Raw genomic sequence first — 27,529 nt, forward strand, 5'->3', positions numbered from 1 at the left:
TCAAGATGTGTTGTTAGCATAATCAAATGCATCGTATCCCCCAGGTGTTCAGTACCTAATGTGTCTTAAATGTAAACTTACAACTTACACATTTAATCATAGTGAGTGAGTATTAAATCTGTTTCGACTATAACAAAATTAGAATTAAATTCATTTTTGTGCAATCTTGGCAAATTGAGCAAGTTCTGAAAGAGCCATTCCTCTTGTTCCCGCCAACTGAGCAGTCAGAGTTAAAACCTGTGGAAACCGGACAGTCCTTTGATATGAGAAAAATAATCTAAGAGAAGAGGACACTCTTGCTCGTTTCCAGCATGTTTTGTCTTGTCTTTTGTTTAAGTGTTTGAGTTTCGTTCTTGTCTAGTTTTGATCTACACAGTCCTTCAAGTTAATAGTTTTTGTAGTGCATCCTGAAACCAGCTGCAAGAGTTCTCTGAGAGGTTCTACGAAGGAAGATCATTCATAAGTATCCAATAGAAACTCAGTTGAGCATCCCATCCACAGTTCGGCTGGCTTTAGAAATTTTCACCTAGCCAAACCTTGCAGGGCGACTGGTAGTCTGGACTTTTGCCAACCTTGCTCCCAAACCATCGTTGAGAGTCAACCTCCCAGAAGCATGACAAATGGTCCTGCCTCTAAAGATGGTGGATGCTGTCTTGTGTGTGATCCTTTCTCACAATTAATAACTTGATTCATTTTTAGATTGTCTCAATTTGCTTCCAAATTCTCTTTGCGTCACGTTGATATCAATATGTATATATATATTCAATGTATATATTCACTCACTATCATTAACTCACAGGCTATCAGAACATGTTATTCACCTTCTCAGTTCTGTTAATCATTTATCATCTATTATTGTATTCATTGTTTATCATCTATCCTTTATTCAGTATTTATCCTTCACTGCATTTCTGTTATCATCTCATTTAATCTGTAATAAATCAAGCACAAAATGTAGCTTCTTGTCTGATAATGTTTTCTTAAAGTCAGCGTAAAGAGTTCCGACTTGTGGTATGATATTGGTTTATTGATTTTAATGATTTTGCTAATGTTAAAATGATAGTTTTCTCACTTTACTGTGAGTGTTGCCCCAAATTCTATACAAGTTAAAATATGAAATGCTGTTTTCATATTTGGTAACTTTGAATGGCTACAATGTCCATCTATGTTTCATTAATGATATTCCATTTTCACAGCTAACCACCTCAGGGAATTTTTCTTTTTTGAGTCCCGCTCTGTCCTTTCCCATAATGCCTTTTTACCAGCCAGCTGCCTCTTTACAGCCGTGTTACTCCCCTCTAACTTCAAGCTGACTCTGCCCTTTATCCTGTTGCTCCTCTTGAACTTCAGCCTGACACTTTCCCTCTTCATCAGCTTCAAGCACTGACTCTGCTAAAGAATCTAACTCACTTTCTTATTCTCAGTGTATATATCTCTCTCTCTCTCTCTCTCTCTCTCTCTCTCTCTCTCTCTCTCTCTCTCTCCCTCTCTCCCTCTCTCTCTTCCTCACCCTCTCTCTGTAAATCTCTGCGTCCTCACCCAGAATGAAGTGCTCAATAATCCCTTTCATTTCCATTTCTTGTGTTCCCCCCCCCATTTTTTCTCCCCGACAATGGCTCGTGTTCAAAGGGATGTATTAATCTAAGTGATACATTTTAATGCGTACACTTAGCAGGTTGCTGCCTTTATCACCAAAGCGAGGCCGGGAAGATTGTTCGTCTGAGGGGGGATATATGTTAAATAACTGCAGGGAAGCTCGGCAGAGGAAGCAAGCACACTTAAATTACATTTTTAGACTTTCATCGTTGCCCTCCCTTCGCTCTGTTTTCAGTTCCTGTCTGTGCAGGAGGGAAGGATTAGAGGCCTCACGTATATATGAGGATATATCTGCACACTCCTCTTTAATGTGATGTCTCTGTTTAAGGCCGTACAGAGAGGGCCAGGCCTCACTTGTCCTTCCCAGGGACTAAAGTCTTTGAAATAACTACAGTGTCAGATCCCCCGTGCTTCCTTAATTGCGACCGATCAGTACATCTAAAGAAACCATCAGTTTTTTTCTAATAGCTGTGGCCTGCTGAAGGTCGAACACAATTTGATTTCAACACTGATTCATGAATGAAAGCGTGAAATAGAATGGATTTTAAATTGACTACATGTTTAATGCTGAACTTGTTTAATGCGATTCAAAACATACAATTCAACTGTATAAATTGGCATCAGGAGGAAAAACGAAAGAGTCGTGATAAAAACACAACTTACTGTCAGATTTCCATTTTTCACAAAAGCAATCCCATCTCTTGCTTCTCTCCAACTACACCTTCCTCTTCCTTTGTGAAAGAGAACACAAGAGACACAGATTGAGTGCCATCTGTATCCCTAAGACGCATGAGGCTAATTTACACAAATGCTCGGCCATCATGCATGCCCTGAAATTGCAAAGGATCTGTGGCTGATGCTGCCATCTACTGGAGCAGATTCTGCTACATTTGCATACTCAAATTGTGTCAAAAAAAATTCCCTCTCTTAGAAATAAGATGCATTTATACTCTTTGGTCTTTTACGTTCTGAAGAGTCCCCCTGACACATGCAGAAGTGTGTACTCATACATGCTCGCACATGCCCTCTGGCATTTCACTTCCTCTAAAGAAGAGTTTCTCTCCATTTTTCAACTCTGTGACAGCAAAGGACATTCTTCAGCGAACACCACAGAGAGCTGGGACTGTCAGTAGGCATCCATTAAAAGGTCTGATCTGTACTGGGGCCGCTCTGCGTCTGCGTGTCGAACAGCCCACTATATCCACGCCAGGCGTGCTAATCACAGAGGTTACTCCAGCTGGAAAGTGGACAGAGAGACTGTGGGAGGGAGGCTGAGATGAAAGACAGTTTTTTGAGAAATGCAAGCTATGTCTAGATCTTATCTCGCAGTGTGTAAGAACAAAGACAGAGACAGGCTCTGAACTCCATCACAGAGCACGGTAATTTGAAGATAAAACGTCTATATCTCGGTCCTCAGAACTTCAGATCTGGCTTCTGAGGCTGCTTGTTAGGACAGTGTGTCATTGGGTTGCACTGGAGCTATTAACAGCGTTGGATAATATCATCATTATCTTTATTTCCCAGTTTTTATTATCATAATGAGGCACGGCTTCATGCAAGAACTGTTCTTTATCAGTGCAACACTACTGGTTGTTATGTACATGAACATAGACATGGATTTTTTTTTTTGCATGTGTGCAGCAGATTTCTTTGATAGTGAGAGATATTTTGTTGCCTTTTTCTTCAAACCATCGTAATCACGATTAAATATTGAAGATCAAATGTTAGATATCAAAGTTTAAAGTTGAAAAAGACCAAATACTCTGTGCATAATAATCCTGATTCATTGTGTCAGGATGATCTATCAACACCCAGATTATGTGCTACAGATATGCAGCATTAACCACGATAGAAATACAGACATACCATACACAGTTAGTCCCCTGCAGATGTTTATTAATATCCGGCTCAATCCCAAACCAGGATATTAGTCTGCTGATAATGGCTTCATCACAACTCCTGCATGTTGAGAAACAGAGCTTCATGCAACTGATGTGGATTTATGAGGTCTTAAAAGACTATTTCTCTCCCTCCTCTCTTCTTCCCTCCAGTGGCCCCCAGCACTGACGACGTGGCTCTGTACGTAGGCATCGTCATAGCGGTGATCATGTGCCTGGTCATCTCTGTCGCCGTGGCGCTCTTCATCTACAGGAAGAACCATCGCGACTTCGACTCCGACATCATTGACTCCTCGGCTCTCAACGGAGGTTTCCAACCAGTCAGCATCAAGACTGCACGCAAAGGTGGGACACGGGGTAGATATGTGTGGTTGTTTGCCTCTGAAAAAGTCAGGCTTTTTCGTGATAAAGCCCTAAAGAGAAGTTTTAACTGATTTCAAACCAGACTAAAATTAAATATGATGCCTTTTTACGAACTAAAAAAGCAACCAGCATCATCAGGAATGGAGTTGCAGGGAAGGTGTCAGACCAGCTGATTGACAGACGCCTTTTTTAACTGTTTCCACAGCAAAGATTCACAGTGAGTGATACAGGATGGCCATTATGACTGTTCAAACAAAGCAGGAGAAGATTTTTTTTTTTGTCAGAAAACACTTTTACACATTCATACACAGAAGAAGAACACCAAAGAGAAAAGATGTATCGCTTTGTTCACAAGGGTCTCCAAAATCAACACGAACAGGAAGTTCCTCACAAGAGTTTTAGAGCAAGGTGAAAAAATGTTGTGTGTTAGGTCAAAGAAATCCCTACGTACTGAAGTAATGGTCTTATAAACCAGGCTTAAATGTGAACCTTGTTTTTAGTTCTGTAAAGTTTTCAGTTTTTCACATAAAGATACATTTTAATTAGGAGCAAACGAGCACTAAGCTCTTCGTCACCCTGCCTCATTGTAGATGTCGCTCCTGTGTGGCTCGTCGTTGGGTAGCTCCTGCATTAGCCACACGAGCATCAACCTGGTGAGCTGTGCTTGACTCAGCTGCTCTCTGAGAGCGTGTGTGATAGTTATGATGTGAATGTAAATGTGCCCTTCAGATCACAGATGAGCAGGCTGCCTGAGAGGGGGAATACAGACAGCAGACAGTATGTTTGTGGGAGCGAGGTGATGAAACTATTAAAATGCTTGTCGCTGTGATGGGAGGCCAAACTGTGCCCCTTCATTAAAGCATAATAAGGCCAGTCTGTATGTCGCATATTAAACTGTAATTAGATTTGGGCCTGTGACGCAGGACTTGAAAGTAGGACCGCAGGGATGCAGACAGGTGGCAGTGAGCTGGACAAAAAGACAGCAGGGAAACAGACAGATCAGAGTAATTGTGTTGCCTAAAAATTTGGCAACAAGATAAAGGATTACTGGAAAAAGGGAAAATAAAAAGAGACTGACAGAGAGGGAGACATGGAAGTAAGATCTTAAATACAGTACAAGACATTCAGTACAAGATTAAACCAGTCTATGAAAGAATACTTCTAAGCAACTTCAGATTACTTATGACAGAGAAAGTAAGAATTCGTACTTATTCAGTTCAATTCAAACCTTCAATAATTGTCAAGGCTAATTTGGCTTGGCGGTTCAATCAGGCACCACTGATTCCAACCCACAGCCCTTTTGTTGCATGTCATTCTCGCTCTCTTTTCCCTTTTTTCTACTTTATCCACTGCTCTGTTCTCTAGATAAGGACATAAAAGCCCCCAAATAAGCTTGATTGTTATTTCTAAACCTAATGAACACGTGCTGACAGCCGAGCGAATGTCAGATACGATTACAAGTAGCTAACTTGATAAAATTAGCAAATGTTTCCGAGCAAGTTTCACAATAAGTCCAAGCATACATCAGTCAACTGCGTCCGCTATTTTGTTCGCAATCCTCACACCACTCCATGTTCATTGTTATGTACTTTATTCTGGTTTATATTTTCACAACTTGTGAAAAATGTTTTTTGTGTCATTGTGCTTATTTAGTATGAAACTTCAACGCACAGAAACTGAAGACTGAGATAAGAAACATAACTGTGTAAATTCATCATGCTTCATCAACAGTCCTTCTAAAATGGGTCTGTTTTTTTAACCACAGACTGTTTAAAAGAGGTGCATGCATTGACTGTGACATCAACTAATGGTTTGTTATTGCCTGTTCTGAAACCTTGGATTGAACAGTGTGGCTGCTGCTTGCTTGTTTAGTTTAATCTAATTGCTGTGCTTCTGTCCTGGTTGACTCGACCCTGTGGAGGCAACTTGTCAATCACAGCGAGCCATGCCCTCAGCCTCACAACCTTTATGGCTTGTTTTGTCCCAAAAGAGACCAAAGTCTACAAAGTGCATGTTATACTATATCAAAGGGAATTTAAAACTAGCTACTAAGGCCATGAACTCACAAAGAACATGGTTAAAGAGGTAATCAATAGACATTTTTTCATCTTATCTTTTCATCTGATTTTAAGCAATCATTCTTGAGGTTTTTTTTACTAGTGGTGTCGCCCCCTGCCGGGCAATAGAAGTAATGTAGGTTCAAGGCATTTTCCCATCTGAAACCAGAGACTTTGTCCAATTCATGTGTTAGATTGCATGTTCTCCCATCTCTAGAGGTACAACATTATTGAAACCAGTTTCCAAAACTGATTGATCTTTACGTAGTATAATCAATCATAAAAGTAAGCTATACCACTAGTTATACCACCACACTTACTAAACTACAACTAAATAAATCATTTTACTGATTTCTGTCTTATTTGAACATTTTTATGACTTGCATTAACCCCTGTATCACTGAAAGGTTCTGTGTTATTATAGCATACAGAGAGGGGGTGTAGGTATTAGAGGATCTGCCGCTTGCTCCAACCACTCACCTCAGCTATTGAACATTCATTCTTGTACCTCGCGGTTAAAACGAGTTTTAGTGAAGCCATCTGTTACCCATGAATCACAGCTGCACCCTGAACTCCTCAGCCTGAGTAATGCTTCTTGGTGGTGAAGTGGACTTCCCAAATGAGTGAAAAAACAAATGAGTAAAGCCAGGCAGCCGTCTCGCTTATTGCTGCCAGCACTTCATTTCCTCATGGTTATTTTGGTTTCAAGTTACCAGTTCTCCACAACTCACAGTTGGAAAATGTAAATGATGACTGAAATGCTTCTCGTAAGACATTTACTCGGCTTGACTGATGTCATTTTCCTTTCTTTTCCAGCTGATCTCCTGACAGCACCCCCTGACCTGACATCTGCGGCCGCCATGTACCGTGGCCCCGTCTACGCCCTCCATGATGTGGCGGACAAAATCCCCATGACCAACTCTCCCCTGCTCGACCCTCTCCCCAACCTGAAAATTAAGGTGTACAACTCCTCAGGCTTAGTGACCCCACAGGATGACCTGGGAGGGGAATTTTCTTCTAAACTGTCACCCAAGTTACCACACTGCCTCCTGGACAACAGTGACAGCACCATGGGCCGGCGCACTCAGACCCAGACGCTGCTCAGAACCCGGGATCCATCCTGCACTGCACTGGGCTCCTTCAGCTCCCAGGGAGGACATCTCATCGTTCCCAACTCAGGTATTGTACTGTGTGTTTGGATACAGCGCATAGTGATGTTTTTAATCTGTTGGGTATGTAGAATTATGCAACATCAACATGGTGTGACAAAGGAATGAAGAAGCTGTAATTCATCAGGAGAGGGAAATCTTAAAATTCAAGCAAATTATGTCATGAGTCATCTTAAAACACTGGAGCAGTCTGTGCCTGTATTCAAAGGAACTGTATGTTCTCATTTAGTTAAGGGTTCTCCTTGAGCTCAACATTTATGTGCATCTGTGTGAGACAATGTCACTCTGTGTTTTTGAATCTTTAAAGTCAAACTGGAGATCATCCATCAGCTCTTCCCAAATGCTCCAAAGTGACCACTCGTCACTCATTCCTAACATGCAGATAAGAAAGTTCTCAGTCCCGAATGTAACCCTTAAAGATCCATGGAGACTCAGACTTTTGCTTGGTACATGAGCTTCCTGGTTTCTCTTCTGGTTGCCTGGCTACCTCACAGTGGGCTAACTGTGGCTCAGTGGTGGAGTGGATCATCTTACAATCAGAATGTTGACAGTTCGATCCCCGGCTTCTGTCAAACTGTCCCTTGGCAAGACACTGAGCCCCAAATTACTCAAAGACACCAATGAGACAGCCAGTGTGTGAATGCATGTGAATGGGTTAAGTTAACACTGATGGGTGTTTTACACACAATGATAACAACTTGGTCCCATATAAAAGTTGTTGATATATAGACAACCTCTGCAGCTGCAAACATGACAGAAAGACAGTTTTGTAAGAATCTTGTGCTGCTGCAGAGACCACTGCTTCACGATTGGCCATACTTCCTACCAAAATCTAAATATGATGTAGCTAAGCTAACACAGTTTAAAAACGGAATGAATTCAGGGCTCTCAAGTCTCACGCATTGGGTGTGAGACACACGCATTTCAACCTGTTCCCACGCTTACACGCCACACTTTGTATTTCTCACGTAGAGTAGTTGCGCTGTTTTTCCTTAAACTGTGGAACAGGTATGAATCAAGTGGGTTTCCCGTAGAGTTCAGAATGAGCTTGCCACACACCAGCTAATCAAAAAGAAAGAAAGAAATACCCAACAGCCAATCAGAAAATAGCATCACTGTATCCAGGTAAAACAACGCAACAACGTTATGTTCCAAAGAAAAGCATGCACATGCATAATGCAGGCTGACCGCAGACTAGAAGACGCGGTCTGTTTTGACCTGAATGTATATGATGCTGGTAAAGGTTACCTGAACCGCCTCTTTACCTCTAGTTTAGTCAGTTAGGCTGAGTCAGCATTTTCAAAATGGCGACGGCCATTGTTTGTCTTCAGAACTTTCCTTCAGAAACGTGTCGGTGACATCACTGAGGCTAGGTCTATGACTAATCAACTTTGATAATAATAAGATAAGACACTCCTTTATTCATCCCGCAATAGACCCTAGCATAAACGTAATAATAACAACAACTGATGAATAACATATCTCCAGAAGTACTGTGTAAGCCATTCCTCCCAACCATAAGTTATAGATAAGTCAGAATTTAAAACTACTTCTTCTGGACGGATTGATCACATTAGCTTTTGTTGATTACAGCGCTAAAGAAGAGCGGGTAGTTGGAATTTTCCTCAATCTTTAAACCGAGCTACGCTAGCTGGTTTCAGACTATTTTCACTCTCCATGCTAAGCTAAGCTAACAGGGGGACAGATTAAAGAGTAGCAACTATCTTCTCATTCATTGTAATAAAAAAAATCATCTTTGGACTGATCCCTAAATGATCGGTTTCAAGGAATGTGGATCATTTATGTCTCAATGATATTTTTTCAGAGGGACTTTAGAGATAAAATCCACCTCTCTCAAAGAGCGTGCTCAGTACAAACACTGACATGACTTTGAAATAATATGCTTAGGCCATGTGTAACCTATCAGTGTGACTGCACACACTATGACAGGGGTTGACGGATACCTACAGTGCAGCAAGAGGACTGATGTGAAGGTGTACAGTTTCAGGCAGCTTACATTAGCCGCGCTGTCTTCACTTCAAACACATGTGGGCTGTTTGTAACATGCCACAGATGCATGTTGACAGGCTTAGACAAACTAGAAGAGACATTAAAGGATACACCGTCTCCTCAAGTTTCTGAAGTTTTTTCTTTTTCCGTTTAAATTCTTGTAAAAATGTTCTCAGCTGCTGCTTAAGCTTAGCCACCTCATCATGTTACATAGGCAGAGGGAGAGGACAGGGCACATTTGATATCTGATCTGTTTGTGTGTCTGGTTAATGAAATATTATGTGGCACCGTCAGTGTGGCTGTTTGGTATTTTTGCATCTTAAAATGTGTTTCCTGTCTCTTTGAAGCTTTTGCTTTGAGGGAAAAACACAGTGTGTGAGACGTCCCTGTGGCAGAGCTGTGATGGTATTGCTAGCTAGCATGAGAAGCTGTCTGTCACCTTTAGAAAAAGTTCACCACAAGGACATAGGAAATCAATGAGATATCTGAGAAACACCCTCCAGAGAGAGAAATACTTAGTGTGTGTGTGTGTGTGTGTGTGTGTGTGTGTGTGTGTGTGTGTGTGTGTGTGTGTGTGTGTGTGTGTGTGTGTGTGTGTGAGTGTGCGTTTGCGTGTGTGTTTGCTTGTTTGTGTGTTCATGACAGAATGTAGGGGGGGGGTTGAGTCCCCAAAAATTGGACAGGACATCTTATCAAATCAATCTGAGATGGAAAAATGTAAATCACGCCGGCTGCAGCAATATGAGAATGTTATGAAGAGGAGAGAGATCATTGATTTTAGAAATGAAATGTCACATCATTTCCTGATGCCATAGGAGAAAGCACCAAAGTGCCATAGTTTTTGTATGCAGGGCTGGGAGGGAAAGCTATTATTACTGTACCTCCCCGAGAAAAATAATTATCACTTTCCACTGGGGATTGAACTGCTCTTTACAGCTACTGTAATGGCAGCAATGCATTAAGATGTATCTATTACAAGTAAAACTTTACAGTTTCATGTAAAAGGAGGAGCTCTGAGGGCTCACTGTGCCTTCTCCTTTATTTATCTGCTGCACACAGCGCTGCAGGAGCTGCATCAGTCAACAGAGCTGCCAATAATAGCGTTATACCCCATTTTTATGATATCAAATAACCAATTAAAACTTATCTCCCTTGAAAAAAAATCACACTTGAACATAAATCATCATGATGCTAAAACATTACAATGACAGAAACTGTTTCAGATTTATTCGATGTATATAGATTTAAAGTCTGACCCTTGTCCCATCTGTCAACATGGAGGGGGTAGGATCTATATGCTAAAGACAGTCAATAGGGGGAGATCTGAATCTTTTGGCTTCTCTTTTGGGAACTTTCATGTTATCCATCTTTTTATACAGTCTATAATCTGAATGCGATGCGATATGAATAATTCTAAGGTTTGATGATGTTCTGATGTTTCTGTTTATGGATTCACTGACTTCAAACATAACAAAATGTACAAAAAAACACACATGAAAGGAATGTTCTCCCTCTTTTCGCACAACTCTCATATCTGTCTGTGTGTCTGTCTGTATTTGTGCTCTCCAGGGGTGAGTCTGCTCATTCCAGCGGGGGCTATTCCTCAGGGCAGAGTGTATGAGATGTATGTGACGGTTCAGAGGAAGGACAACATGAGGTACGCACTACCGCCTTCTACATGAACACCCCAGAGTGGTGTTTACCCCTGTCAGCTCTGCCATGTAACCCTCACACAGACTGCTGTCACTGTCGCCACTAAACAGCATGTGTGTGTGTGTGTGTGTGTGTGTATGTGTGTGTGTGTGTGTGTGTGTGTGTGTGTGTGTGTGTGTGTGTGTGTGTGTGTGTGTGTGTGTGTGTGTGTGTGTTTTCTTTTACGTGTGCGTCTGTGTTTGTGTACCTTCAGGCCGTCAGTGGATGATGGCCAAACCGTGCTGGGCCCTGTGGTGAGCTGTGGGCCTCCTGGGGCCTTGTTGACTCGGCCCGTCATCATCACTATGCACCACTGTGCCGTGTGTGACGGCCAACAGGACTGGCTGATCCAGCTCAAGAGCCACTCGCAGCAGAACCAGTGGGAGGTGAGAAACTGGGTGAAAACTGTGTGATTGTGTACTCTGATGTCTGTCGCCATGGTCAGGTCTGAAAATGTGCTTTGGATAGCCATGTGAAGGTTGAAAATATATGTTATAATAATATTTACATGTATAACCTATGCATTTGATTAACACTTGCTTTGCTTGGTTGGAGATCCTTCTCACACACAGCAATGTGTCTAGAATTATTTTTTTTCCAGAATGGCCCAAATGGGACATCTACTCAAGCAGGGGTTTTACCTCTGTGTACAGATTTTGTCGATGCTTAATGATTGAAGGACTCACAAAGAAGATGTCGCTCAGAATTAAAGTCAAAATTACAGAAAAATAGTTGCTTGAAGCCCTACAAGAAGCCAAAAGGCCTGTTTGACGTTAAGTCCCGCCTCTGACTGTTCAGATAGCCAACCGTAAGTTTTGGTGAAGCTAATTCAATTTGAGGTGGGCCCATACCACCTCAGGCAGCCCCCTTACAAACACCCCTGTTCAAAAAGACTTTAGCAGAAAGACACTGAAAGAAACAAAATGTTAAAACAACATGGCTCTGAAGATAAAGCATGAAAGAGGTGAAGGGGATCAACCTCTCTGCTGTGTTTGTGCAGCTCAGCACTCTGAGCAAACCCCTGCTGCAACCAGGTGCTGAAATAACAAACCTCTGATAGCAGGGATCCAGCTGGGACTGTTTTTTTCCCCAGACTGTTTTCTCCTGCCTTTATGAATGTCTATTTCTGTGTCTTCCATTGTGAATGTCTAGATGTGGGCATGTGTGCTGTGCTTGCGTATTTGGAAGACCTGTGGCTGCAAGCTCCATTAGTAACAGCACAGATGATGATACATTAGGTTTCTGCAGGGAAAGAGTCTCAAGGTTTTCTACCTGTCTCCTCTACACTTCCCTTTCCCTGTTTTTAGACTGTCTTGTCACACACACACTCTCTTCCACATGCACAAAAACAGTCCAATTACCAATCCAATTTACAAAAACAATGCTCTTATCCTCCTTAAAAGCCTGCTTTTACATTTGTCAAGAATGGTCCAGTTGTCATCTCTACTCCTAATCTCTTCCAGTAGCAAACTGCAGATCACAACAACATGACAAACCCTTATGAAGGCAGTAATTAGCAATTTTCTCCTTACATGTCAAGACAGCTTTTATAAGTACGTTTTCTTTCCATTTCATTTTTAATGACATATTATATGCAAGAGTGTGCCAAGGAGGAGTAGGAGAATAAACTGGTTATACAGACCCCAATAATACTTCTTATTTTGAAAATGCAGATTTTAGTTCAGATTTGGAGAAAGTTGAAGCTCTAGCTTGAGTCTCTGCAGAAATACTGCTCATCAAGCCACATATTGAAAATCCATCTCCCTAGCATCATCCTGCATAATCCAATATATGGCCCTTTGTCAGCTCATCATGGAGTACTGAGTGGAATAACATCTTTTTCAGGTAGGCTTTGCACAACTTCCACTGCTGATGTGATGATAAGACTTATGGAGCAGAAAAATAACTGCCTCTGCGCCGGCCCCACATGCCTTTGTGACATTGATGAATTACTCGGGGGCAGCCAATAAAGCTCAGTGTAAACTGAGTAATAAAACTCAGTGTAAACCAAGTATAACTATTGATCAATGGTAAATCTTCAGCCGGACCATGAGGACTGAAACTGAAATCATTCCAGCCTGTTACAGTTCAAAAACTCTTCAGATGTGTTCAGTTGCTGATCTGCTGAAAAATTTCACCCTGAAGATGCACCAGGAGGTCAGTGCATCAAAAAATCCTATAGGGAGTGGAGTCAGTTTACTTGAGGGAAACAAGCAGTTTTTACATCAGCTTTTGCAGGATCTGATGACATCTCTGGTTATTGCAAATATTGTTCAAGATGAATTCCAATATTTCATATATTGAAGTGGACGTGGTCTCCCGTGGGGACTACGTGCCTGCTATTGATTACATCTTTGACCTGTCAGAAATGCAGATGGTAATATCCAAGGTGACGGCAGCTTCCTCAATATGAGCTCCTCTTCCCGCTGAGGCCAACTCCATGCTGCATGCGTGAATTATTGCTTTATATGACACGCTCTGTCAAGATGTGTATTCATCACTGCAGCAGAAACAGCAGAGATGAGCCCCTCTGAAGAAGCAATTCACGGATAGTTTTATATATATAGTCATCACCAGCCAGGGAAAGAACTCAGTTTCATTGGTGGAAGTGCACACACACACACACACACACACACACACACACACACACACACACACACACACACACACACACACACACACACACACACAAGCACATACACACACACACACACACACACACACACTGAGTGTCATTGGAAGCATGGTGTAGTGATGATGGTGATGATGATGATGATGAAGACAGCAGGTCATATAATGAGGAACATGTGGGCCTTTCTGCTTCAGTAATTCTCCAACAAACAATCCTCCCACAGCTCCAAAAAAAACAACCTCTATGCAGATGATGTCCAAGAGTTTGTGAATAAATTATGATGTTTGATTCTGTGTGCGTGCTTTCATGTTTGATTGTTTGTACCCTTACACACATGTATGAAGCAAAACCCTTCTTTTTCTTCCACTGTGGGTTCTAATTATCCCCCAATAAGAAACCCCAGCCCCTCCCTCCTCTTTCCTCCCCTCCCTCCCCTCAGGAGCAGTTAAAGAGTCTAATGATCAGCCATAATACTGCTGTTAAACGGCCTAGCTCACAATAAAATACTGTAATTCCTCTTCTGTCTCTCATAATAGGCTGAATTAATGCCAATGTGCTGCTCACAGGAGTGTTTGGATTACTGAGAGAAAGACAGCGAGAGGGAGGGAGAGGGAGAGGGAGAGAGAAAGAGAGAGAGTGAACGCAAGTGTCTTCAGAGCAGACAAGCTTAATGAAAGGGTAAAATGTCCTGGCGTTAGTGCCATTACAGAGGTCAACTTCAAATGGACTGGATACTCACTCTTCCATTACCTCAGATGCACAGAGGCAGAGTGTCAGATATTACTAGCCCTTGTTGGAAAATGTAATATGTGAGAAGGACATGACCCCTGCTTGTTCTTTAACCCTGAAAATGACGTTCACAATCTGTTCACACTCAGTTAAACACTATATAAATGTTCTTTGGAAAACAATTTCAATTAATATAATACTCTAATACACAAACCCGTTCTGCACATCACTAATTCCAATAGACTATATTCTCATGGCAGCCATGTTTATGTGATGTTAAGCTCAGGAAGTGAAACTCAAATGTTAACATTCCTCACTTTTTGGTCCAGGTTATGAGTCATACTCTTGGTTTATATGGAATCTGGCGCCCCCTGTGGACAAAGCAGTACATCTTATCTCTTTGATGATTTTGTCCTATACAAGTGAAAGTTGTGTTTGTAACTAAAAAATCTCATCCTGCTTTCTTTGAACAGTCAGAGGTATCACTTATGGAGAACCTTTGCTGTCAAGAATTTAAACTAAAGCTGTTTCTCAACACAACAACTGTTTCTGACACCTACCCTGCAGCCGTGGTGTCAGACATTAAACATGACTTTATAGAATTGTCCATCTTTGTGCTGATTAACTCATCTGCTTTTTGTGGGGCATTTAAAGGCATCAGGGTTAGTTTGGGTCTGAATCATAACGAGTGAAAAACTCCTCACAGGAGCTTTAATAATGTGGCATATAAGGTTAAAACACACAGTTGTTACCATCACAAGTATGCACACTCAGTCTGTCTGAGACAAAAACTTACATTATGCTTTGTTTCAAGACACCAAAATGAGGAAACAAGCTGTGAATGTTTTGATGCTTTTAATGTAATGACAGCACATGTTGTTACACAGCACAGAAATGTAGATGATCATTCAAATTGCTGAGTTTGTTTAGAGTAAGATAACAGATTGAGCTCATTTTGCTGTCTAATCATGTCAGTGAAATGCATTTTGAAGCACTTTACATTAAAATGTCCCGTTTCTATAAATGAAAACATTAAATCAGATGAAGAAAAACAGGACTTTAATGTTCTAGGGAGGCTTAACTGAAACCATTCAGCAGTGACAGTATATATGGTTGTTATCGTGGCTTTTCTTTCTTCTCATCTTTTTTCTCTGTCATTGTATTTTTATAATAGCACGCACCGTGAAAAAGTTACAAAACACTTTTCTCTATTTTAGTTTGTGTTATTTTTGCCTATTGTCTCCCACACTTATGTCACCTCTTCTTCTTCTTCTTCCTTCCTCTCCAAACCGTAGGATGTGGTGGTGGTAGGAGAAGAAAACTTCACCACGCCGTGCTACATCCAAATGGATGACGAAGCCTGCCACATCCTGACAGAGACTCTGGGCACCTACTGCCTTGTGGGCCAGTCCCTCAGCGCTTCAACCACCAAGCGCCTCAAGCTTGCCATCTTTGGCCCCGTTACATGTCCCGCTATGGAGTATCACATCAGAGTGTATTGCCTGGATGATACACAAGATGCACTCAAGGTAAACATGGAAGAAATGAATCAGATTCTTAGCATTAATGATAACTTAATTGTAAATGTGTGAGTGGAGCCAACAGATGAGATGTGGGAGGAAGGAAGGGAAATCTTTGTGTTTATTTGTCACAGTAAGAGTCGTCAGGCTTCTGTCTCCAAAAAAGATGTAGCTGCTGCCACAATGCAAAATAAGCCACATTTATCCCCCTCCTTTTCCGTTTAATACCTCCGTCTACCTACACGGAGGCAAGATAAGGACGGATTATTATACCAAGCTGGGATATTAAACAGGGTTATTAAGTTCGGGAATGGGTAATGAGAAGTGATAGTGATCCTGCTGCAAGGACACTGAAGTTGCTCTCAGATGGCAGGGCCAGATTCAGGCTCATAAAGCCCGGTGAGAGTGATGAAAATTTGTCATTTGTCATTGGAGCATTCAGAGGAAACTGATGCATCAGGCAGGACACAACAAACAAAGACAATTGTATGAAAACACATTTATTTGAGGTAGTTTGAATGATTTCATGCTGGAAATGTTTGTGTTTGTGTATCCAGGAAGTGCTTCAGATGGAGAAGCAAATGGGTGGGAAGTTGTTGGACGAACCAAAGACTCTAAACTTTAAAGACAGCACTCACAACCTGAGACTCTCCATCCACGATGTCCCGCACACATTGTGGAAGAGCAAACTACTAGCCAAGTACCAGGTAAACTGGACATACAGCCTTTCAGAGAAAGTGCTTTCACATGCTTTCTGACAGCTGAGTAAATCTTCCTCCCTCTCCGCCTTTCTGCAGGAACTGTCCTTTCAACAAGTGTGGTGCGGTTCGCAGAGAAACCTCCACTGTTGCTTCACCCTGGAGCGATTCTCTGCCAGCACGGTGGACCTGGCCTGTAAGATATGTGTGCGCCAAGTGGAAGGAGAGGGACAGATTTTTCAACTGGACACTACACTCTCAGAGGTACGGTGGATAACTTCCCTGAGTGTAACAGCTTAAAGAGTCTTCAGGGCTAAACATCATTGCAACTTTTTGGTCTTTACATCTGGCATCCATACTTATATCTGGTATCAGTATTGGCAAAGTATTGGTATTGGTACAGCATTGATACTGTATACACTACAAGTATTGGTACATCTAGACTTTCTCCTAACTATATAGCTGACCTTTTGTACCTTACGAGCCGACGTCTGTATCGAGATCTTCTGGCAGACGTTTATTTTGCATTCCAAATCCAAAAAGGAAAATTAAAGGGGACAGAGCATTCATAGTGAGGGGTCCGAAACTCTGGAATGATCTGCCAGAGGAGATCAGGTCTGCTGGGTCAGTGATTTCTTTTGAGTCTCTTCTGAAAACATACATTTATCGTAGAGCCTTTCCTGATTTTAGTTGAATTTTATTGTATAATTGTATATATATTTTAAAATAGTATACTTTTAAAATATGTTTTATTTATTTATCTTGACTTCTGTGATTTTATGAACTGCCTGCTCTATTTTGCTGCCCTTGTAAAGCACTTTGTAACTTGTTTTTTGAAAAATTCTCATTTATTATTGTTGTTGTTATTATTATTATTATTATTACCATTATCATTATCATTATTATTATTATTAGTAGTAGTAGTAGTAGTATAGTAAAATACAGATACTGATACTGATACTAGTGTCAGTATCAGCCCCCCGCAGCGCTAAAAATATGGTATCAAGTTTCAACGAGTGCCCCAGTCAAAACACCAATCCTCAATCCTAAATGAACAGGTTTAAAGTAAATAATCAGAGGCCAAATAAAAAAAACACAATTTAATGTACAGACAAAGAGATTGGTGTTAATCAAATGTAGCAAAACTGCTGCAACCAGTTTTTCTCTAATAATAAAATGGACATTTTCTCAATCTGGTATCGACAATAGTATCTGGTATTGATACTAATATCAGCACTAAAACATGTATTGGTATTGATACCAGTATCCGTACTGTCCAGTCCAGAGCTAGCAGAGAATGTAATGTAATGTTATAAACCAGCAAAGTTTCAGCATTGTTTTCACTAATGATATGGATATTTTTAAATCTGGTATTGTAGGGGTGTTCAGTGTTGGTCACACAAGGTAGAAAAATAAATAAATTGAAATATAGTTTTCTTGCTACCTGAATCTTGCATCAAAGGAAATGCATTCCCTGCAACAATAGCTTGTTGTTTCTTTCTGACAAGACATACTGGAAAGATCTTGCCCTCCATCTTTTTGCAACATTCACGAAGAGTGGCAGGGTGGAAGACAGGGTCTCTTGAACCTGCAGCCTTCATACCATACCCTCTTTTGACAGGACAAGAGCAGAGGGGGAAATATCACCCTGTAGTCAGGCTGCACTCGCTCCACAAAGGCCATCTGGCCAGGAGAATAGAGCATGAGGGATGGAGGAGCACACAGGCTTTGTGCTCAGTAATGAGATGAATTACAGAACATGCAGTGCAGCGCTGTGTCCCTGCCTGGCCTCGCCTCATTTGTCTCTGGGTCCTGCTCTGGTTTTGTAACCAGACCTCCTGCACTTAATCCTCCGCATGCAATATATTTGAAAATCACTCAGCTTACATCAAAGAATGAATGGCAATAACATGAACACTTTCTACTTTTTATGAGAGCTAAATTTGCTCTGTTACAAATCCATTTCACCTGATAATGTTTCATTTGAATTCTAAATTATGCACAGGCAGCCAGCCACTACTACAGTCCCTCTCTCTCTCCTTGTATACAGGATTCTCAGAGCATTGACACATCTCTGCTGGACCCAGCCAGTAACATCACGACGCTGGTGGGTCCAAACGCCTTCCGCATCCCCGTATCCATCCGACAGAAGTTGTGCGGAAGCCTAGATGCGCCGCAGACCAGGGGAAATGACTGGAGGATGTTGGCCCACAAACTTAACCTTGACAGGTGAGTAGAGGGACAGTGATGGAGGACAGAGACTCAGAATACGGCTTCTAGGGGTCACAGAATAGAGGAGATGATACTGTGAGGAAACATGTTGCAAAATTGACAAAAACACAGGATGCAAAAAGTGCTTTAAAGGTAAATTATTTTTTTCATTGTGATATATTACACAGGGAAACCTAAAATAAAACATAACATTCTGGATAAAACATCTCATTTTATTTGACTCTGATTCTGCTTTTGGAATGTGACACTTTCTTCAAAACAGCATCTGTTGAATTGAGATTAATAGAGCCAGACAGACAGAGAGACCGAGACAAAGATAGAACGGCAATGCTTTTTTCCAAAACGTTACCCATGAGCCTTTGATAGTCATGTGTGTGATTGAGGTACAGTGTGTGTCCATTTATAAGGTCCCGGCTTAGCGGGGGGGCCTTATCACAGGCAGCAGTTGCAGATTGACGAGACCACTCACTGAGTGTGGCGTGAAGGAGGAGAGACGTGAAACAGCCTCTTACTCACCACCCACAGTGATGATACACACACAGCAGAAGTGTAAACATAGTTTTCATTTTTAAAAAATAAAATCCAGGATTTCATGTGGGTTTATTTTAAATATCAAAAACTGAGTGACAAATGGATTTCAAATTGAAAATTTTGGTTTTAAAAATAGCCTTTTCATTACAAATGCATTATTTCATTACAAATAATACACACAAGAATTAGAAGAAGCAAGCAATGGTAAACAAAGTCAAGTGATTTACCTTTTTTAAAATCTTTGAATTTTAAGGGAAAAACTTAGCTGAAGAAAGGTAAGAAATCTGGGGAATAGAGTGGCAGGGGTTTGAGTCTGTGTACGCTGTGAAGAGGCTATCACCTCTGTACATGGGGCACACTTAAACCATTATGGCAATAATTTCTATATTCATTTTTAATGGTTTACCCCAAACACTGGTCAGATAAATTAAATTAGAACGTGCTGCAAATATAGCCTTTGTTTATGTTTTCTTCAGCAGAGTTAGTGATGTTTGACTTTTAAACGTAAGCAGGATGAGATTATTTTAAAAAATAAACACCACTTACACATGTACAGGACAAGATGTGGAAAGAGATGTGAAGTACGTCTTTCTTCCACAGGGTGGTGCAAAAAAATAACACAAACCAAAAGTTACCAACAGGAGCTTTAATGTGGTTACATCTACTTTTTATGCACAATCTGTGGGGGACCACTTTTGGGATCATAGGTTACTATTATGCATCTTTGCATTGCAAATATATAAAGGCATATAGTGCAATGTTCATTAAGATACAGTTTTCTGTCATGCCTATGTTACCTCTTTAAAAAGAAGAAAGGTTAATGATTAAATACAGAGATGGAAAAGATGAAACATGCTAGTGTGTGTGACTACCTATGGATATGTTGAAAAATATTTTCAGATTATCTGTTATAACAAGTCAAAGACAGCAATGTCCTCTCATCTAATTCAAGGAAACCCAGCCCTCTCTTTTATCACTGTACCTCCTTATTCTAAACAGAGAAAGGCCACAAGCAGCTGTTATATTTGTTTAGTTCTTTTTGAGAAATTAGCTGGTTTAATTGGCTGTTTGTGTGTCTGTGAAAAACTCATTATTAACTTTACAAAATGAATTTAATCAAGATACAGAACTGTTGTTAATATACAGTTTCATTATCCACAAAATTCAGTTTTTTGCAATAAAGAAGTGGCTTGAGTTGTCTGTCAAGCTCTTTATATGAATCATTTTTATATGCACTTGAGTTTAAAAAATAATTGTTGCTATTACAAGCTTTGATGAAAGTTAGACATTTTTTTTATTAATTTAGAAGAAGTTATAATTGGTTTATGGAGAGTATCTCACAATAAGAAACAATCAGGCCCTCTTCAAACGATCTTTTCAATGTGGCGCCAAATCACAACAAATGTTTTCTCAAGAAGTTTTTCAAACAGAGCAGGTCTAGACCATACTCTATGTTATATCATTAACCAAGACCCAACATCAAGGCAGGGTAAGATCCAGTCCCATCTTACAGACAGGATTCAGTCTGATCTCATCTTAATCCACCATGAGCAGAGCACTTTGCAGGATTTAGCAAGTTACAGCAGCAAGGACAAACTTCCTTTTACAGGCAGAAACCTTGAGCAGAACCAGACTCATGTTAGACACACATCTGCCTCAACCTCAATTATTGATGATATTACCGTGGCTGTCTTTTTTTTAATCAAAGTTCCCCATTCTAATCCATCCCTCTTTGTCTCCATCATCCATCCAGGTATCTCAACTACTTTGCCACCAAGTCCAGTCCGACGGGTGTGATCCTGGACTTGTGGGAGGCTCAGCATTTTCCTGACGGCAACCTGAGTCGCCTGGCACAGGTGCTGGAGGAGATGGGACGCCACGACAGCCTTTTTCCTTTTGCCACTGAACACTGACATCTGCCCACATTCCAGGGGAGGAAGAAGACGTAAAAAAAGAGAAAATTAAGAATCGAAGGGACGCCTTTCTCAAAAACAAATGCACACACACTCATCAAATATAACTTGTGTGTTCTCGTGCAGAAGAAACAGCTAGGTCTTCTCAGCCCATGACCCAGTTAAACGCTGGCAACAAAGGGTGTAAAAAACTTGGAGGGTAAACAAGAATCTCTGCCAGTCATTTCTCTCTGGCTGCCCCCCTCTCTCTCTCTCTCTCTCTCTCTCTCTCTCTCTCTCTCTCTCTCTCTCTCTCTCTCTCTCTCTCTGGTACATCGTCTTGATATTTTTGGCTCTAGTTTCCTTGGAAACAGCTGTCCGGTTATTGGGATGGACTGTGCGGATATGTGGATGATGCCCTCGCCATAAACAACAGTCTACACTTTCAGAGGTCATGAGGATCAAAGAAGCACTGCTCAGATCACAGGACACATCTCCCACTCTCAAGAACTCATCTCCATAGCAACACCGTGGATGAATATGTGCTCTGTGACAACCTAATATTTAATAAATTGCTTATTTATATGCATTTTTTATTTGGTATTTTATGGAATACTTTGCAGTGTCCTCACATTTCTGTTTCCTCTTTCATTCTGTTGGACTGTGTTATAGCGCCTCCTGGTGGACGCTCACAGTAGTGACTCCTGCTGTCATCCTCATTTACATGTACAAAAGGGAATCAATGATGTAATCACTCTTACAGTTTTAGTGTTGCTGTCTTAACTACTTTAATTATGTTTATTCATGTTGTGTATTATTATTGGTTATAAATATGTGCGCTTGAGTTTTTTAAGTCTTAAATATTTTTGATGCGTTGCATTGGTTTGATTGTTTTTACTTTTTTAATATTTTGCATGTGTTTGCAGGTACATTGGCTAATTTCATCAGTCTACTACCCTTTGATGGAGGGTCGTTCAGACAATTGGCCCAGACTTAATAAAGTTATGACTGATGCCGATGGTTTAATGTTCTTCAAGAAGACGTTATCTCCATAGAAGTGACCAGGCAGAGAGCAGAGGTACATACTGTAGAAAAGGGAATCAAAGAAGTATATTTTTATAGGACCAATGCAACTGAATACGACTGCTTTTTACCAAATAATTGACACACAGTGTAAAATTAAATTTATTACAGAAGGTGATCATCTCAATATCAAATGTCATTTAAAAAGTCTCTTTTTTCTGTTCAGAATTGAATCCACTCAGACTTCTGTGTCCGTACATTAATGACAGAAGCCATGACTCGACTCGCTGTGCATAGAAATTAACGATAGTTATGAATGCAACATTCCTTTGATGCAGAAGCACTTGTGACTGTCCAGGTGTTCTTGTCTGGGTCGGTCTTTGATTTCTTTTTTTTTTAATGCAAGTTGTCCCATTATTTTTTTTCGCAAAGCCGTCTATGCAAACCCTGCATCTTTCTGAAACAATCTCTACATTCTCGGCAGGCTAGCCTTTGCTTTCCCTTGTCGTTCTTCGGCTTCATGATTATTATTATTATTACTGTGTATAGTGAGAATGTAGCCTGTCTGTTTTCTGGCACTCATGATGTGTCCTGGCAAACTGCTTGCATTTCATCTGTCAAGTTCTTGTACAAAGTGTAAGAAAGAATTTTTAAGACTAATAATAAATTATATTTATATGCAACATTGAACACTGAGCATCAGGACGTTATTTATTAGGATTTGTTTCCGTTATAACTTATTTCTCCTTCTGTTTGACATTGATAGACATGTTTTCAGACACGTTGTTCTTTTATTGGGGAATGTTATCCACATCCACTTGCACACTCACGTCTGTCACATATATACAGGTTAAATAAGGCAAACGCAAAAGTGTTGGAGTGGACGGGACATATTCTGTACACACATCAATCATCAAAAACACATGTTCATCATCCAGCAAGGCAATAATTATCAATAGATTTCAGTTTACGTTACACTTTTGCATTCTGAATGGCAGGTCAAGGCCTCAGTCCAACCAAAGTCATAAATCTACAATAACATGACATTTCTTTAATATTAGAGTCCATAGAACTATTATAGATTAATCTGTTTAATCTGTGACTTTGTTCTACAAAAATATTCAAATCATTATCATGTTATTTGGAATGAGGTCACTCAGCAAGAATTAGACATTACTTTGGGTGCATGTCTGTCAGTATGGATGGATTTGACATAAAATAAAACATGTAGGCAGCTGATACAGTACAAAAGACTGCACATAGAATACTGCTGTATGGCTTTAGCGAAGCAGAGCAGGAGTTTCTTCTGTTTTAGACCTGATGAGAAGGATTACAGCCCTCCTCTCCTGCTACGAAGGGTCCCTGTCCGCCCACACACAGGGACAGTCTGGACTCGACTAACACTCAGCTTTCACAGAAAGCACAACCTGAACTCACGGCTCAGACAACAGGAGGACAGACCTCTCCTGACATAATAAATCTTTTCTTTTCTGGCGCCCAACGACCATTATCTCTATCAGTCATCCTCGCTGTCAGTATTCTTTGTCCAGCATTTCACAGTCTCTTTTTTTCCCTTTCTTCTATTAGCCAGTGTCAGCGGCGCTGGGCCAGTGGCAGTGACACCTCTGTGGTGAGAGCATCTCTCTTGACTTTCTGTCACAGTTTGATGTCTTGGGACTCTAACATCTTGGCCAGGGTCTTCTTCACCCTCAGGGCTGTGAGGCGAGAGGCCGGGTTGGGAGCCCAGCACTCCGACATCAGTTTCCCCATCTGCCGTAAACACTGGAGACAAACACGGACAGAACCATTAGAATACAACAATTATATCTTACACAGTCCTGGTCGGCAAGTTGTGATACTTTTGATGTAAAATGTAAAAATCACACTGTTTTGACACTGTTAGGCACAAAACACACAGAATGCTGATGACTGAGTGGCTCTAAAAAAAAAAAAAAGTTAATAAACACTGGGTCAAAATAAACTAGAGTGTCAGGTCTATTCTCTGATCCAGTGGTGATCCAATGGGTATTGGGTAGAATCCACTCTGTACTTTCATGAGGGGTAAAAATAACCACCCTTTCTGATTAAACTGTCAACCCAAATAAGCATTTTAATAAGGTTACACTGTGTCAATGAACCAAGCCTATTTGGTTTGAATTTTAGCATAATAAATTTCCATCCACCTATTCACTATTTATTCTGGCTCTCATTGGGTCGTTGAGCTGATCCCAGCTGTGACTGGGCAGGAGGCAGGGCACACCCTGGACAGATTGCCAGTCAATCACGGGGCTCCAAATAAAAACGTTAAATTACATTCGCATTGCATCGAAATGAACATACAATGGAAGAGTTACCCAATAAATATAATACATACAACACTAAAACTGTGTTAGAATAAAACCATGTTGGATTTGTGTACAGACCTATTCGTGTTTATACCTATACTTACTGGGAAAGAATGTATATCATGACTCGAAGGTTTGTGCCAATAATGGGCTAAAATTGACATACCAATTTTCAAACCCATTCTTATCATTTGGTATAACATGTCTATTTATCCAGCTCTTTGATCTATCAGCTCATCAACCCAACATGGAATTAAAAAGTATGTAACAATTGTTTATCAATGCAGACCTGACTGCTTCAAATAACCAGTTGTTTTGAATGTGGTGGAGAGTTACTGCGACCAGAAATATTGTTTTCCCAAACTGGCAACCTCAGTAGTTGTTTTTGAAGACACTGCTGCTCTTTAGATCACTGATTTAGAATATATTGGGTTTTTTTAGGTATAGATTACCTCATCACTGCTCCAGCGATTGGCAAATGAAGGTCTTTGTTTCTTTATGCAGACCACTTCCCTCATGTCCTCGTAGGAGGGGTCTGTGGGCACCAGGTCGTGATAGGGCAGTTGATATTCCTCCACGATGCCTTTAAGAGAGAACATATTTATAATAAAGTAGTAACATAAAAAAATCATCCACATATGTAGAAGAGTCTTTATAACTACAAACATCTTTTTTTTATTACCTCCAGATATGCAACGTCTGGCCATCTCCCAAACAATGAGGCCAAAACTGTACATGTCAGCCATGATGAAGGACTGGAAGTAGCTCCTGTTCAGGGTTTCTTCCAACACTTCAGGAGGCATGTAGCGCTTCGTACCAACTCTTAGGTTTGGAGGAATATCCACTTCATTTGTATCACTGAGACAGAGATGACATAGATTAAATATTAAAGATAACTTCAAACTGTGCTTACATCAAAGTCAGAGTCTGAGATTGAAGTGTTACCTATTAAACTTGACAGCGAGTCCAAGGTCTGCGATACAGCAGAACCCGTTCTTCTTGACCAGGATGTTTTTACTCTTCAGGTCTCTGTGTGCGATGGCTGGTTTGCCCTGCGTGCCGTAGATCTCAGTGTGAAGGTGACACAGGCCGGAGATGGACGAGTAGGCCAGTTTCAACAGAGCCTTGACATCTAACGTGTTGGACTTGAGGTAGTCGTATAAAGACCCGTTCTCATGGTAATCTGTTATCAGGTAGAGCTGAGTCCACGAGCCAGTGCCTTTAATATCTGCTGCTATAAACCCTGGGAGTTTGAAAGAAGGCATGACAAGACTCAGAAATTTCATTTTCAGTAGAAAATACACCAGAGATCAATCATTTTTGTAAATGGAGCCAAAGTTTGATTTATTGTGTCACACTCCATTTCTATCACCTTACCCAGTATATTGTCATGCCTCATCAGGAAGGTCTGATAGATCTCTGTTTCTCTGAACCAGCTCTCTTCCTCTGTGGTGAAAAACACTTTAACAGCCACTCTTTCTCCTCTCCACTTGCCCATCCACACCTCTCCATATCGCCCTTTTCCGATCTGCTTCACCATCTGAATCTGCTTCGCAATGGTTCGCTGAACCTGGAGACAAATTAATGAGAAAGAAAAGGATTGACTTGGCTGTTTCATTTCATACATTTTTTTTAAACAGTCAAATAGCAATGTAAATATAATGTAATACCAACAAACATGTATTAACTGTTTAGTTTTGTTCTGCTGTATTTGGCTCTAATAGTGGAACATTGCATTATATTTTTTGTTGTGTAGGCCTTCTGAGCAAACCTAGAGATGAGTTATTCTTTAGTATGATCATCCAGTAGCTTTCATAATGACTGTATTTCAATGATATGATCATTGTCTTTGCTTTTTAAATTCCTAACACAGTGATTCAGAATAATTCAAGATAAAATGTGATTACAGCTTTATTTAGTTACTAACGTGCAAATATGTTTAATATAATACAGTCAAATAAATACTATTATGAAAATTAGAAATACATGTAATAATAATAATAATAACAAGAAGAAAAAGAAGACATATAATAATGATAATAATAACATTAATAATAATCATATCAAGAATGATAATAGCAATAGCAATGGGATAAATATAATAATAATAATAATAATAATGTTTTGTTATCATTATTATTATTATTATTATTATTATTATTATTATTATGGTGCTGATTAGGATTATGGTAGTGGTAATAATAATGATAATGAAAATAATGGTATTGCAGAATGGAATAATTAATATTGCTATCTCCTTCTATCTTTATTTTATTTTTCTTTCCCAACTTTACTTAATGTATATTGTTTTTTTTCTTTTATTGATGTGAAGTGATTTGTGACTCCAGTCTGTCAAAAGTGCTGTATAAATAAAGTTTATTATTATCATTTTTTTATAAGTAGTAGTTGTATAAAACAGGAAGAATTTGCTGCACACAAAGTTAACAGGATTATCCTTGAATTGTTATTATTATGTTTTGTATAATCTTAAATATTTACATCTTATAGGAAATCCTTTCAGATAGCATGAACAGATACATCCATATCACCAACAAGGATGAAGCCATGGAGTCTTCTATGACTGATCTAAGAGGCCTCAGCTTGAGGTGCTGGGACAGATGTGCACATTTTTTTTCCTACCAGTAGAGGGAGTCCTGAGCCAGAGCCAGAGCCCACGCTGCGGGAGTGCTCGATCAGGTCCTTCAGGGACTCCCCCGGGGGGATGTAGGTCTCCTCCTGCTCCAGATCGATACTGTAGCGTGGCTGTGACACCTGCCGCTTATATCTGCCACAGGAAAAAGTGATGTCATATTACTGACTGCACATAAATATGCATGAATGTCTTTAAACATGCATAAAACATCTTGGACATTCTTACCTGAAGTAGCAGAAGATAAGAATGAGACCAAGAATGATGCTGCAGACTGTGATTGAGATGAAGAGAGCCATGTACTGGATACTGCTGTCGACATAATCTGAAACCACAGGAAGATTAATCAGTGTTATTTTATATTGATTTAATGTGTCTTTGTTGTTACTTTACTGTTTCCAGATGTGATCACATTCTAAGAAGGATTTAAAGTCTGTAAAACTAGAACTGATGAATATCTGACAGCGGTGTCATTCCTTCCATGTTATCTCC

General features: G+C 40.3%; 2 protein-coding genes across 4 annotated transcripts in view; one reads left to right on the plus strand and one right to left on the minus strand.

Moving 5' to 3' along the window:
- The window catches only part of unc5c (unc-5 netrin receptor C), a 146,140-nt gene extending 123,408 nt beyond the window's left edge, over nucleotides 1–22,732 (plus strand). Inside the window, exons 9-17 of the mRNA XM_034709462.1 lie at nucleotides 3,648–3,839; nucleotides 6,731–7,093; nucleotides 10,663–10,750; nucleotides 11,000–11,171; nucleotides 15,442–15,675; nucleotides 16,224–16,373; nucleotides 16,464–16,628; nucleotides 18,415–18,593; nucleotides 20,881–22,732. Coding sequence (XP_034565353.1) covers nucleotides 3,648–3,839; nucleotides 6,731–7,093; nucleotides 10,663–10,750; nucleotides 11,000–11,171; nucleotides 15,442–15,675; nucleotides 16,224–16,373; nucleotides 16,464–16,628; nucleotides 18,415–18,593; nucleotides 20,881–21,040 — 1,703 coding nt within the window. The 3' untranslated portion in view covers nucleotides 21,041–22,732. The remainder of the gene's footprint in view (nucleotides 1–3,647; nucleotides 3,840–6,730; nucleotides 7,094–10,662; nucleotides 10,751–10,999; nucleotides 11,172–15,441; nucleotides 15,676–16,223; nucleotides 16,374–16,463; nucleotides 16,629–18,414; nucleotides 18,594–20,880) is intronic.
- bmpr1bb (bone morphogenetic protein receptor, type IBb) overlaps nucleotides 22,731–27,529 on the minus strand; it is a 66,583-nt gene continuing 61,784 nt past the window's right edge. For all 3 annotated transcript variants that reach the window (XM_034709463.1, XM_034709464.1, XM_034709466.1), the window contains 7 exons: nucleotides 27,266–27,362; nucleotides 27,028–27,172; nucleotides 25,765–25,957; nucleotides 25,333–25,630; nucleotides 25,070–25,245; nucleotides 24,840–24,970; nucleotides 22,731–23,824 (listed from right to left, as the gene is read on the minus strand). In XM_034709463.1, coding sequence (XP_034565354.1) covers nucleotides 23,699–23,824; nucleotides 24,840–24,970; nucleotides 25,070–25,245; nucleotides 25,333–25,630; nucleotides 25,765–25,957; nucleotides 27,028–27,172; nucleotides 27,266–27,362 — 1,166 coding nt within the window. In that variant the 3' untranslated portion in view covers nucleotides 22,731–23,698. The remainder of the gene's footprint in view (nucleotides 23,825–24,839; nucleotides 24,971–25,069; nucleotides 25,246–25,332; nucleotides 25,631–25,764; nucleotides 25,958–27,027; nucleotides 27,173–27,265; nucleotides 27,363–27,529) is intronic.

Source organism: Notolabrus celidotus, chromosome 19 (assembly GCF_009762535.1).
Source record: "Notolabrus celidotus isolate fNotCel1 chromosome 19, fNotCel1.pri, whole genome shotgun sequence".
NCBI lineage: Eukaryota > Metazoa > Chordata > Actinopteri > Labriformes > Labridae > Notolabrus > Notolabrus celidotus.